Genomic DNA, 12,743 nt, shown 5'->3' on the forward strand with positions numbered 1-12,743 from the left:
TAGTATTCCAGCGGTGGGAGACACCTTACAGCGCATTCACTTGAATGGGCTTCCAGGCGCCGGAAGGTGCCTTATAGAATTGCACCACTTAGTCAATATGGGCCTACGTGTTTTGCATGTATATTAACATGCTGAGAAAATCAAATCGGCATTGGGCATTGCTGAATTTGATTGTATAAAGTAAAGTAGACCCCATCAACTACACAAATGGAGCACACCCCATGGGTCTTTAAACATACATCAATATAAAGGGCCATATTTACTAGGTAGTATTGTGCCCTAAACTTACTTATAGCCCATTTAGTGAACATGCTGTAATGTGCCCTTCTAAATATGGCCACAATGATGTGTCTGTCAACAATAACTTACAGTTTTGCTTATTGGCAGGTATGTATATAATATATATATATATATATATATATATATATATATTCACACGCAAACATAGGTATGTAAAAGTGTGTGTGTGTGTGTGTACATGCACACATACACACATGCCTTTTTTTCATTCCTGTACTTTTTTTTTTCATAGACCACATACTTTATTTTCGCGCATTATTGTAATCATTATTATTTACAAAAATAATAACATCGATTCTAAATGATTTTGAAATGTGAATAAATGTGTATGCTATTGCCCATGACAAGAATTTACTTTATCCTCCCAAGACCTTGTTTGTATCAATATACAGACAACAATGAATACTGTAGTATTTTGTGATCCGTTTTAATTGTCTGTAGCCGATCAACATTCTGGTAGCCATATTGGTTCTGGAGAAAAGCAGATTAGATGTACATTATGATACCTGTTAGCGGATCAACAGTAGATCGCTTCATCGATTAAATTACAGTGTACAGAGCTGGAAACCTGACATCTACACTCACAGATGGGAGCTGCAAGGTTTTCGAAAACTATACACTAGAATTGTATCTATGAAGGACACTAAAAGGTATCACAACCTTCATAAAAAATGTCTCTAGCAAAAATACACAGCCAGGCTGGCATCATCGTTATATAAACACCAATCCACTAGGATTGAAATACAGTTAAGTACATCTATTCAGTAAAAAGCATATGATGTGCAAGGTTTGCATTACCACCTTCACATTTAGAAACCATTCTTCCTGGTTCTTCAGTTTAACACATGGGAAGGGTGTTGATCCAGGGAGGAATCCGATTGCCAATTCTTGGAGCCAGGAAGGAATTTATTTTTCCCCTTATGAGATATAATTGGATGATATGTCACTGGGGTTGTGTTTGCCTTCCTCTGGATCAATGAGTAAGTATAGATATAGGATACATTATCTGTTGTCTAAATTTAGCATAGGTTGAACTTGATGGACGTACGTCTTTTTTCAACCTCATCTACTATGTAATTATGTAACACCTTTCTGCAGCAATTAATGTACTTTCTTTCCTGTTCCACAGTGGCCCACAGACCTTGATGAGTGGCTCAAATCCCATGCTGGGGTGTAACACGGGTGCCATAACCCCAGCAGGGATAAATCTGAGTGGCATGTTACCATCAGGAGGACTGGTGCCGGGTGCATTGCAGTCTGCCTCTCAGGCAGGTTAGTATGACTGGTGGGGAGGAGATATAAGCTTGCTCTGAAAATCATGACAAATTGACACACGGTTTATTAAAATACCATTTCAAGCTTTGTTTCAGATGATGCAATGTGTTTGCTGATATATTGGGGAACCTGATTAAATGTGTAAACGTATATACATCAAGCGTGGCCAACTCCAGTCCTCAAGGGCCACCAACAGGTCAGGTTTTAAGGATATCCCTGCTTAAAACAGGTGTGAGCCACCTGTGCTGAAGCAGGGATATCCCTAATACCTGGCCTGTTGGTGGCCCTTGAGGACTGGAGTTAGTTTTCTAAGTAATTCAAGGGAAAAAAAACATGTAAAGCAAATGTAAGGAACCGCTAATAATTGCTGAAAATTCAAGTAAGTTGAATTACAGATACTGAAAACCTTTTTATATTGAAACTTACGGTCTCCCTAACAATGGCTGAGAATACATGTAAGATTTGCTAGTACTTGTTATGGTTATAAAATAGAACACCAAGTAATTCCCCATCTTACCTAATCTTACTCTGGATGTAGTCCTTTACTAGAGAAAAGTTGTTGTTAAAGTGGCAATTCTCCCCCAAAATACAATTAGTTTTATTATTATTTTTACACAATGGGAACCAGGTGGTCCCCAGGACCAATTTAAGTTTCGGGAAATCCACCCCCTTGTTCCTGGGATATTTACTGATATACTCAGCGGTGCTCCTTCCTGGAGAAACAATATGGCTGCCAAATGTCGCTGGACCTGCAGGTCAATAGGAGGCCACAACATCATCGGTTGTGGCTTCCTTTTGTTAGATGGGAGCAACCATGTTGAATTCTCGAGGTAGTACAAGAGCACGGAGAACTGTATTTATCTCGGGAACAGGAGAGTTGCGGGAGCTGGAAAGAACTGTTTAGTTCCATGGGCCCCCGTGGTTCCAGTTATATCATTTATGCCATATTTTGCCAGGATTGCTGCTTTAAGACTTATTCTATATTGGCCAATCAGACTATTTTTCGCTGAAATTCCCCATTGACTTAATTAGGGCATTATGGCTTGATCGACTGCTTTGGCAGATATTGAATAAGACCCTAAATCAATACATTCATTTTACCTGTGAGACGAGAAGAAAACATTTCAACAGTCTCATTTGACTCTGGAATTTAAGATGGAACTACATCAATTGCATGAGGAAAGATCTTTAAATACGTGAGTGAGACCGCAGTCACCATATGTATTTCTTGTATCTTTAGTAAATGACAGGTGCTGCAAAGGGTATAAGCACAGTAATATCAGTGTTGATCAAAGGTTTGATCAAAAAGAAACCCCTTATCGTTAGCACTCAAATGTCACACATATTATAATAATGGACACAGTGGTCCTGCAGTTATATACTGCTTGTCTGTCAGGTAATCCCGAATCACCGAGGAAATCAAAAAATAATAAAATTTTATTAATTCTACATAGAAGGTTAAAAACACAGATACATTATTAAAAATCCCTATAATCATGTGGCTGATATGTACAAGTCAAGTAAGGTAAGTACAATTGACTGTTCAATATACTGACATATCTTGACATCCGTTTGACACAGCTGTCAGCTGAGGAAAGATCTGTATGTTATAGGATATATCGATGGGTTTCCCAAATACGTTGCGCAATACAGTATGTATTAATTGCCACAAACAGGAGCATTATCTCAAAAACCCGTGCAGGTAGTAAAACTTGGGGTTGAAGATGGCGGCAGTGCAATATTACACACAGATGCAGCTTTCCTTTCTCTTTGCAGCTAACCTCTTCTTCCAAAGGATGTGCGGGCACATCCTTACTTATTTTACTACCAATACATTCTTGCATACAAAATATCTCTGTACATAGTTTTGTTACAGACTTTGTCTTGCCTCATTATGGTGCCACTAGGATGATACTGAATCTGATAGGCCTTTGCATCTTTCAGTCAACGTTATTACATTATAGCTATGGAAATCTAATAACACTAGATGGGCCATGTAGACTGTGTGTAATGTCATCATCTATGTATTTGCAAGACTTTACAGGGATATATTATACAACAATAGACAAAGAAGCCAGATGAGATACTATACAGGAATTTCTCTTGTCTGCACTGGGTGTAGAAATAATATGACAATCAGATTAGTAAAAATTGAAAAAAGAAAAAAAGGATTGCGGTAGAAAGTAAGATCAACCTTAAAAAGTTCTCAAAGTACCTTTAATAACAAAAAGATGAGAAACGAAAATATAGGACCCTTTCAGTGTCAGATGGGCAGGCAAATTATTGGAGATAAGGAAAAAGCAGAGGTTTTAATTAAATTATTTGCCTCCGTATTTACCAGGGAAGAATCAATTGCAAGAATAGTGCCACAGGAGGAAGCCACAAGCTGTATATTAACAAACAATTGGTTAACTGAGGAACAAGTGCATAGGCGACTTGATAAAATTAAGGTAAATAAAGCACCTGACCCCGATGGCATGCACCCAAGGGTTCATAAGGAGCGAAGTTCAGTAATAGCCAAACCATTACATTTAATATTCAAGGACTCCATCTCTACAGGCTCAGTACCACTAGATTGGCGTAAAGCAGGCACGGTGCCTATATTTAAAAGGGAGATAGATCACAACCGAGGAATTGCAGACCTGTAAGCCTAACATCAATAGTGGGGAACCTACTTGAAGATTTAGTTTGGGATAATATTCAGGAAAACCTAAAATTATTAGTAATAGTCAGCATGGGTTTATGAAGGATAGGTTGTGCCAAACTTACCTTATTAGTTTATTTGAGGAGGCAAGTAGGAATTTTGACCAGGGTAATGAAGTTTATGTGGTCTACTTAGATTTTGCAAAGGTTTTTGATACGGTTCCACACGAGGTTAGTGTACAAAATAAACTAAATTGGGCTCGGTTAAAATATTTGCACATGGATTGAAAGCTGGTTGAAGGATAGACAACAGAGAGTTTTCATAAATGGAGCCTTTTCAGGTTGAGCAAAAGTTGTAAGTGGAGTTCCTCAGGGATCGGTCCTGGGACCTCTGCTTTTTAACTTGTTTATTAATGACCTTGAGGTTGTCATAGAGAGCAAAGTCTCCATCTTTGCTGATGACACTAAATTGTGTAAGGTAGTAGATTCAGAGCAGGATGTAATTTCTCTCCAGAAGGACTTGGAAACTTGAGCAGGTAGATGGCAGATGAGGTTTAATACAGATAAATGTAAGGTTATGCATTTAGGAGACCAGAATAAATTGGTGACTTAAAAATTAAATGGGGCAAAATTGGGTGAATCCTTGATGGAGGATTTAGGAGTGCTTGTAGACAACAGGCTTAGCAATAGTGCCCAATGTCATGCAAAGTAGCTGCAAAGGCAAACAAGATCTTATCTTGCATTAAATAGGCAATGGATGGAAGGGAAGTAAGCATATTTATGCCACTATATGTAACTGTATGTAAGACCGCACCTTGAATATGGAGTTCAGTTTTGTGCACCACTCCATAAAAAGTACATTATGGAACTAGAAAAGTGCAAAGAAGAGCATTCAATTTAATAAAGGGGATGGGAAATCTGACTTATGAGAAGAGGCTAGTTAAGTTAGATTTTCTTACATTAGAAATTAGGCGTTTTAAGAGCAGAATGGGACGTTTGGCAAATCGTCTCCATGCATGTCGCTGCCGGGACTACTCACCGCAGGGTACCTCGCCACTGAACATCTCGCTGCTGATCGAACCTCGCTGCTGCCATCTTTAAATGTCCTCCGCCACAGGGCACCTCGCCATTTGTGACTGTGCCCGTATGTGCGTGCAACAGGACACTCAGCGTGCCCGCCAGCAGCCAAGACACATTTTTTTATTTCCCGCTTACAAATGGTGTGGGAGCAGCGGCCACGAAAGGTGCCCTGCAGCTGAGGACATGTAAAGATTGCGGTGAGATGTTCAGCGGTGAGATGCCGTGTGTTAAGGTGTCCTGCGATCATTGGTCTCGGCGGAGGCAAGCGTGGTTTTGGTGCTCCGGCGGCAATTTGGTTGCGGCCAAACATCCAAGACCTTCTAAGAGGGGATATAACTATATACAACTATATTCAGGGACAATACAAGGAGCTTTCAAAGTAACTATTCATCCCAAGGACAGTACAAACAACTCGGCGTCATACCTTTTAAGGTTGAAGGAAAGGAGATTTCACCAGCAACCAAGGAAAGGGTTATTGACAGAAAGGGCAGTTAAGATTATGGAATTCATTACCCACGGAGACTGTGATGGCAGATACAATGGATATCTTTTTTAAAAAAAGGTTGGACATCTTTTTGAAAGGAAAGGTATACAGGAATATACCAAATAAGTAAACATGGGAAGGATGTTGATCCAAGGAGTAATCTGTCATTATTTGGAGTCGGGAAGAAATTTATTTTTTCCTTTGTGAGATATTATTGGATGATGTTTTACTGGGGTTTTTGTTTACCTTCCTCTGGATCAATATACTTTAAATACAAATATAGGATAAGTATCTGTTGTCTAAATTTAGCATAAGTTGAACTTGATGGACGTGTATGTCTTTATGTAATTATGAAATGGCACATGAGACTAAATTAAAGGCAACTCACAATTGTAATGCTTCCAATATAATGGTAAATATGCTAGACAACTCCATAAAAAAAAAAAAAAAAAAAAAAAAAGTACCAAGGGTGCCAAAAGATCATTATTTGATTACTAACATTGATTTAATATTCCAGGAGTTTTAATTGTTTCTTACACATTATTTTTTCATTAAAATGTTGAACTAGTTTTAGTGTGAAGTATACATTATATTTTTTAACCGTATATGGCTTTACACAATGCATGTGCCAAACTGTTAAAAACAGGGATTTCTAAGTGTTTTTTTCAACTACAGTTTTGCTATACAGCAAAAAAATAGCATTTAAATTGTTAACTATGTTGTCATTCCTAATGAGTATGGTATTTTTGTAATTGTAATTAGTCTTAATTGTTAGTGTGCTAACTTTTTTCTGTTAAATGTAATAAAAGGGCAGTCTTATATGGTTTGTTATCTCAACTAATGCCAATAGTACATTTAATACTGATTATTGATGCGTCTATAAATTAAAAAAAAGAGCTATATTTAGATCTAATTTTGAGGGTTTTTTTGTTTTCTCTTCTGCCTTTTGTATAGTATAGTACTTGTATAGTATAGTGTCACCCAATAGCTTAATTTCTTCTGTGATAAGATCATCGGTATACCACTGCACCTTATCAATAACACCCCTTATTTAGAATGACCACTGTACATTTCCAAATGTTCTAAAGTGAGTTACACTATTTAGACAAATATAAATATGACATTTATAGCTTCAAGTTCTAGTGTTTCTTATTCCTGATTGTATGTCCAGAGAAAGGTCTACAGGAATACCCCGCTTTAAGGACACTCACTTTAAGTACACTCGCGAGTAAGTACATATCGCCAATAGTCAAACGGAAGCTCACGCATGCGCCTGTCAGCACGTCCTGAAAAGCAAAGTTGAACTCCCTACCTGCACCGAAGCTGTGCGCAAGTGGGGAGACTATAGAGCCTGTTACAAATGCGTTATTTACATCAGTTATGCACGTATATGATGATTGCAGTACAGTACATGCATGGATAAGTGGGAAAAAGGGAGTGCTTCACTTTAAGTACATTTTCGCTTTACATACATGCTCTGGTCCCATTGCGTACGTTAATGCGGGGTATGCCTGTACTTACTAGTACACACACTATTACTTTTAGTGCTGGAGAGGACTACGATGTTAATATCATGTCATACCCAACATGTACCACTAAGTGTTCTTGAATAATTGTATTGTGGTTTTGTGATGGTTTTTGTTTTCTGTACTTGGACTAGATGCTTGGGGAAAACATAGCGTACTTGGGGGGAGATATTTACTGTTACACTGGCTGCAAACATGCTTTAATATTATTTTTTGATAATGGTCAAACGGAGGTCTTTGTTCTGTCTCAAATTATTCTGGAAAGCGTCTGTTTCAGTACCTTATTGGATATTTAAACCAAAGAATTCTCTTCAACAGGTGGTCCATTTGGTTTAAAAAATACATCAAGTCTGAGGCCTTTAAACCTACTGCAGGTAATTATGAATCAACCAGCATTATTCAACCGAGAAATCCATTTTCTCTCCATGGGCATTCTACTTGAGCAGGAGTGGTATCTGAAGATGTTGTTGCACACTTGTTTAAGCGGAGCAGCGGTCCTGGTGGCCACAGTTATTCTTGATTAGACATACACAATCTTGGCAAGCTCAAAACCCACACGCAAAGAATTATATGGGTATATATTTATTTGGGTCAACTGGAGTGCTGCTGGGAGAGAACTCAAATCTACAGTGAACAAATAAGGCCCACTGCACATCAATATGGCACTTGATTTAGTTCATTACTATGTGTGTTTCCCCTTCTCATAAAAATGGGTTATTTAGTTCAATCCTTTGGCCAAAACATTTGAAGCCTGAAACCTAGTATGTGTGAGCGACAGTGCAGTAGTCCATCGAGCGATTTCTTCCCCCGGAGAATGGTGGTGATAGCCTTTGCTGTAGTAATAGGCATGGAACGTATATATATTGTTTCTTTAGATGTTTTACACTATATTTATTAAGGCGCTTTTGTTGTTTTAACTGCCATGTAGCTCACATATAGCACACAGTGTTCCTGAATGTTAACCCCTTAGGCACTGCATACATGCCACACATCTTATATTATTGTTTTGTTTCCTCTTCTCTCTCTGCAGTGGTAAAATACAAAAGCCACTGTATAAAATCAGGAGTGTAGGACCTGCCAAGAGGGTTACCTTGATGTGGTTGCAGGCTTCAAATGTTTTAGGCAAAGGGGTTGAACTAAATGATCCATGAGAAGGAAAAACACAGAAAGAACGTATAGAAATTAGCTAAATAATTTCTCATATCGGGTGTGCATTGGGGTTTCTTTGTTTACCAGAGTTATTCTTGCTGTGAATCCCTCACAATAATTGAGCAATCATAGCACTGCTTTAACAGAATATATGATTCATTTATATAGAGCTCGATTTCTGGAAATTGTTTCACTTTGCCAAGCTGAAAATTATATAGAAACCGTGCAATTAAACTGCTTTTCAGGTGTTCATACAAAATAATATTTTATTTGGTGGCACGTTGATTTGTAATTTAAATATTGCTACATCCAACTCAATTTTAGTCCAGTAAATCACTAAAAATCAACTAATGTTAAATAAAAAATAAAATTTGGGAGGGGAGTGGGCATTTTTGGTTTAGAACTGCTGGGCATCTAAGGGAAAGAGGAGATAGGAAGCCCAGGGTGTAAGAACAGAAGCTTATTAAGTATCAGGAAGAGGAATCCTAATGGTAATGTACAAGAGTTTTAGCGCCTCTGCCTTACCTTGCTCTAATTTGTATCAAATCATTGTTTCCTGCCCTGACAGGAGGATACTCTGAGGTAGATTTTACACTTGCCACCTCTTCTGGCTTTTAAAGCAGCAGTCTGTGCTGATCGCAGTTTGTTTTGGGGATTTTTTTGGTTGCAGTTTTTTTTTTATTTATTGAAGAGAATGCTCAGATGGCAAGATACTAACATTTATGTCCTGCCACAAATCGGTATTAATAATGTACCATGTGGGAATCCTGCGTGCAGTTACCAAATCTAGTTGACAGTCCAGCTAGTATGCTTTAAATATTTGATGGAATTATTACATGGTATTTAACTTCAAGCCCACAGCTGTAACATGCATAGTTCAACAAAGAAACACACCGTTCCCATGCTTGTGTAAAATGCTGTTTACGCAATATATTTTAACTTACTGAGCCTGCATTTTGAGCTTCTGTGGAGTTTCATTTTATATATATATATATAATAAAAATGTATTGTTTAGTTACACACTTTTTGCTGTAGACTTACAACCTATCCACACGGGTTATATATGCGACATGCATCTGCTTCTGTTATTGCATATTGAAACTCCAGCTTCATATCACTTGTTCCACTTGTACAGTAAGTGGGAATGTTCATGAAGAGACACTTCTATACACGGTGACAATGCAGTTGAGATGGTAATAGATGATTTCCAGGGGCTTGTCATGTAATTGCGTACTCATGCTGCCATGCAGTGCATTGCACTTTTCTGAAATTGGGTGTCATCTTTAAAACAGCTTCCTGGTGCTTCACTCATATTCAACCCAATGCAGCAGCAGCAGCAGCAGCAGCCACAACTCTCCCAGTTCTCGCCTCAACACCAGACATCAACGTCTAGTCCTCAGCAGCAGGGAGATCAGCTGGGACTGTTACCGTCGGTAAGAAATCCATAATAGGACATTTTGAAACCTCACACGGTTATCTTGTAATGAGACGTAAATTTAAAGGAAAAACAAGATGCAAAATGTTGTTTTTTCTGTAATGCTCATTTGGACTGTCCGGAAGAGCACAGCACCTGGTACTTTTTGTTAGTGCATGATTTTCCCTTGTCTGATGTCGGCTTGTGATGTGGTTTCATGATTTCCTAATAGGGTGAATGTTATGTTTCACTGAACAGAAGTTTGGTGTTAAAAGTAGTGAAGGAAATTTAGTTATTACAACTTCTAAATTAAAACCACAGTAACTCATCTAAACCTCTTATTGGTTTATTTGAAAAGAAAATGGCATTTCAATAAATTTCACAATCTGTATTCACTTATAGCCTGGTATTAGTTCTATAAGCATTAACTTAAAGCAGCAATACTACATTCCCTTTCTTTTGTAACATGTAACGCATGTGACAATGTATAATTGTATATTCTTACCTAGCTGTCAATCGGTTGGTGCTCCTGTTATAAATCCTGATTGTGTGCCTAGCAGAATCGCTGTTTCAGTCAGTGTAACTCAGCAGCTACAGTGTATCCTTATGTAACAGGTGTTCCCCCCACCATCTAGGAGATTTCACCATTACCTGGTGTTAGTTGGGGACTAACAGGACAGGCTTTAGGGATCTCTCCAGCTCTTCACTTGGTGTTGCAGTGCCTCCATTCTCACAGGGCCTATAGGGATAGGTGCAGTCCCCTGTGAAAAACACTCACTCTCTCCCCGAAGAAACTGCAGCCTCAGGCAGGAGTATAAAACAAAGGATGGCTCTTTATTCTTCAACAGCACAGCAGTATACCAACACGTACTCTCTGGTCCCTGGAATCAACCCCCAGGGCTTGAGACCCCAATGGCCTACCCTTAGCTCCCATGCTCCCTGGTGGAGTATGGGGTAGTTGTCCCACTCCCCTGAGGGAGGGGAAGGAAGGTGACCAGAGCCCTGGCTCCACACTGCCAACACCAACTAAATTTGGATCTGCAGTCCCTTTTGTGCCCAGGGAGAGGGTCCTATGTCTGAGCCCCTGATAGAGCAGCACAGAGGCCTTAGACCCATTCCCCCTGTCACTCAAGGGAGTTGTTTACTGCTACAGCAGCAAGGGCATAGATTTTACCCTAACACTGCCTGCGCTGGTACCAGGGCTTATGTGTTAGGTAGGTCAGATTAATAGCCAAGAGGATACATGGCTACATTTATATTATACTAAGGTAACATTATCTATTATTACAGTTTACAGCTCAAACTGCTGGTAATATTATCAACAAATTATCACAAACACGAAAGTGTTACAATACAAAGATTTTGCACTGCTTAGGTGGGCTAAAACCTGCTATAGCAATTAAAGGATGCTTTAACTCATTAAAAATTGCATTGAGTTGAAAAATAAAATAAAAATACAGTAAGTATTTAATACTACAGAATATAAGATTTCACGTGTTTTGCTGCTTTAAAGGTATGTACCCCCAAGAGAATAATGAATTTTATGAAGAATGTTAGACACGGTGCTCGGTTACTGAGTTTTATTAAAACACAGACAAAATGCAATAATTCTTACTATAAACGTAATATTTTTTGTTGGACTAAAAGTATACCGAGAAACAAGAAGGTCCTTACTAGGAAGACTAGTTATATATTTGTTTTCCCCAATGTGTAATGATTTAATGTATGTAACATAAGCCCAATCGCAGAGTTGAAAATGGAGCTATATTCACACACTTTTTATTATCCAATTAAAGGTCGAATTGGTTTCTCCACACATTTGTTCATATCCTGAACTGCAGTTGTACACATAAAGCAACTTTGAAGAGCAGTTATACCAATTTTACACCATTGATGGGGCCAACTGCCATCCAAATCAATACCAGTTCATGCCAGATCGGGTGTGATACTCTGCATTGTGGCATCGTGAATCTCGGGCCTAAGCAGTGTACAGAATTCAGCACAAAGACCGATTCCAATAGAATATTTTTATTGGGAAATACCAAGAGCTTTAAAAATAGGTCTTTTTGGGAGGACTGTATCTCTGGACATTTCAGCCATTTTCATTGTGCATGACAGGTTTAGCATTTACAGTACTTTTATACGTATAAACTGCAGTCTAAATTTCTGCTTCAAAGACTATGTAATTCTGGGAGTTCGAGACCACCATGAAACTCACAAGACACTGGGTGCTATCTGTTGTACTGGGATTTCCCATTCCCTTAAAGCTGCAGTTCAGTCAATATCCTGCATGTGTGTTTTTTTTTTTAATAAATCAGTTCTGTAGTAAGAAAAAATACTTTTAGCATTTTCTGTTTTTAAAAAAACAACTTTGAAAGACCAATTTTCTTGTATTCTATTTTAACAACCATTTGCTAAGGCACTGCCCCTTCATGTCCTATCACAAGCCCTGGCACACCCCTTTGTCAGCCATGCCCTCACTCTTGCACATGTCAGTGCATAAATGCTCATGAATATTCATGAGCTTCCACTGACAGACAAGCAGATTATAAACAAATCCCATCTTTTAATATGTCACCAAATTTCGACCTATCAATACATGGAGAACGAATTGAGCTGCAGCTATACAGTTCTTTAGGTAATTAGAGATTGCACACATGAAACTATTGAAGTAAAAAAATAAATGTAAAAAAAAAAAAAAAAAAGCCTTAACTGCAGCTTTAAATACTACCCCTCTTCACTTAATCATTTTTTTTATTTCCCAGTAATCAATCATAATGAAACGATGCTGGTTTTACTCTAATGGACTAAGCTGCCAACATTTTCGAAATCCTATATGGTTTCATTTACATTTGCCAGGAGGCAATTTCAG

The 12,743-nt window shown here is 38.4% G+C and overlaps 1 protein-coding gene across 17 annotated transcripts in view; it reads left to right on the top strand.

The window, feature by feature from the left end:
* SUPT20H (SPT20 homolog, SAGA complex component) overlaps window positions 1-12,743 on the top strand; it is a 58,873-nt gene that overhangs the window by 42,661 nt on the left and 3,469 nt on the right. For all 17 annotated transcript variants that reach the window (XM_075592066.1, XM_075592073.1, XM_075592065.1 and 14 more), the window contains exons 20-22: window positions 1,430-1,572; window positions 7,627-7,682; window positions 9,750-9,890. In XM_075592066.1, the coding sequence (XP_075448181.1) occupies window positions 1,430-1,572; window positions 7,627-7,682; window positions 9,750-9,890 (340 nt within the window). The remainder of the gene's footprint in view (window positions 1-1,429; window positions 1,573-7,626; window positions 7,683-9,749; window positions 9,891-12,743) is intronic.

The sequence above is a fragment of the Ascaphus truei genome, chromosome 3, assembly GCF_040206685.1.
Source record: "Ascaphus truei isolate aAscTru1 chromosome 3, aAscTru1.hap1, whole genome shotgun sequence".
Lineage (NCBI taxonomy): Eukaryota > Metazoa > Chordata > Amphibia > Anura > Ascaphidae > Ascaphus > Ascaphus truei.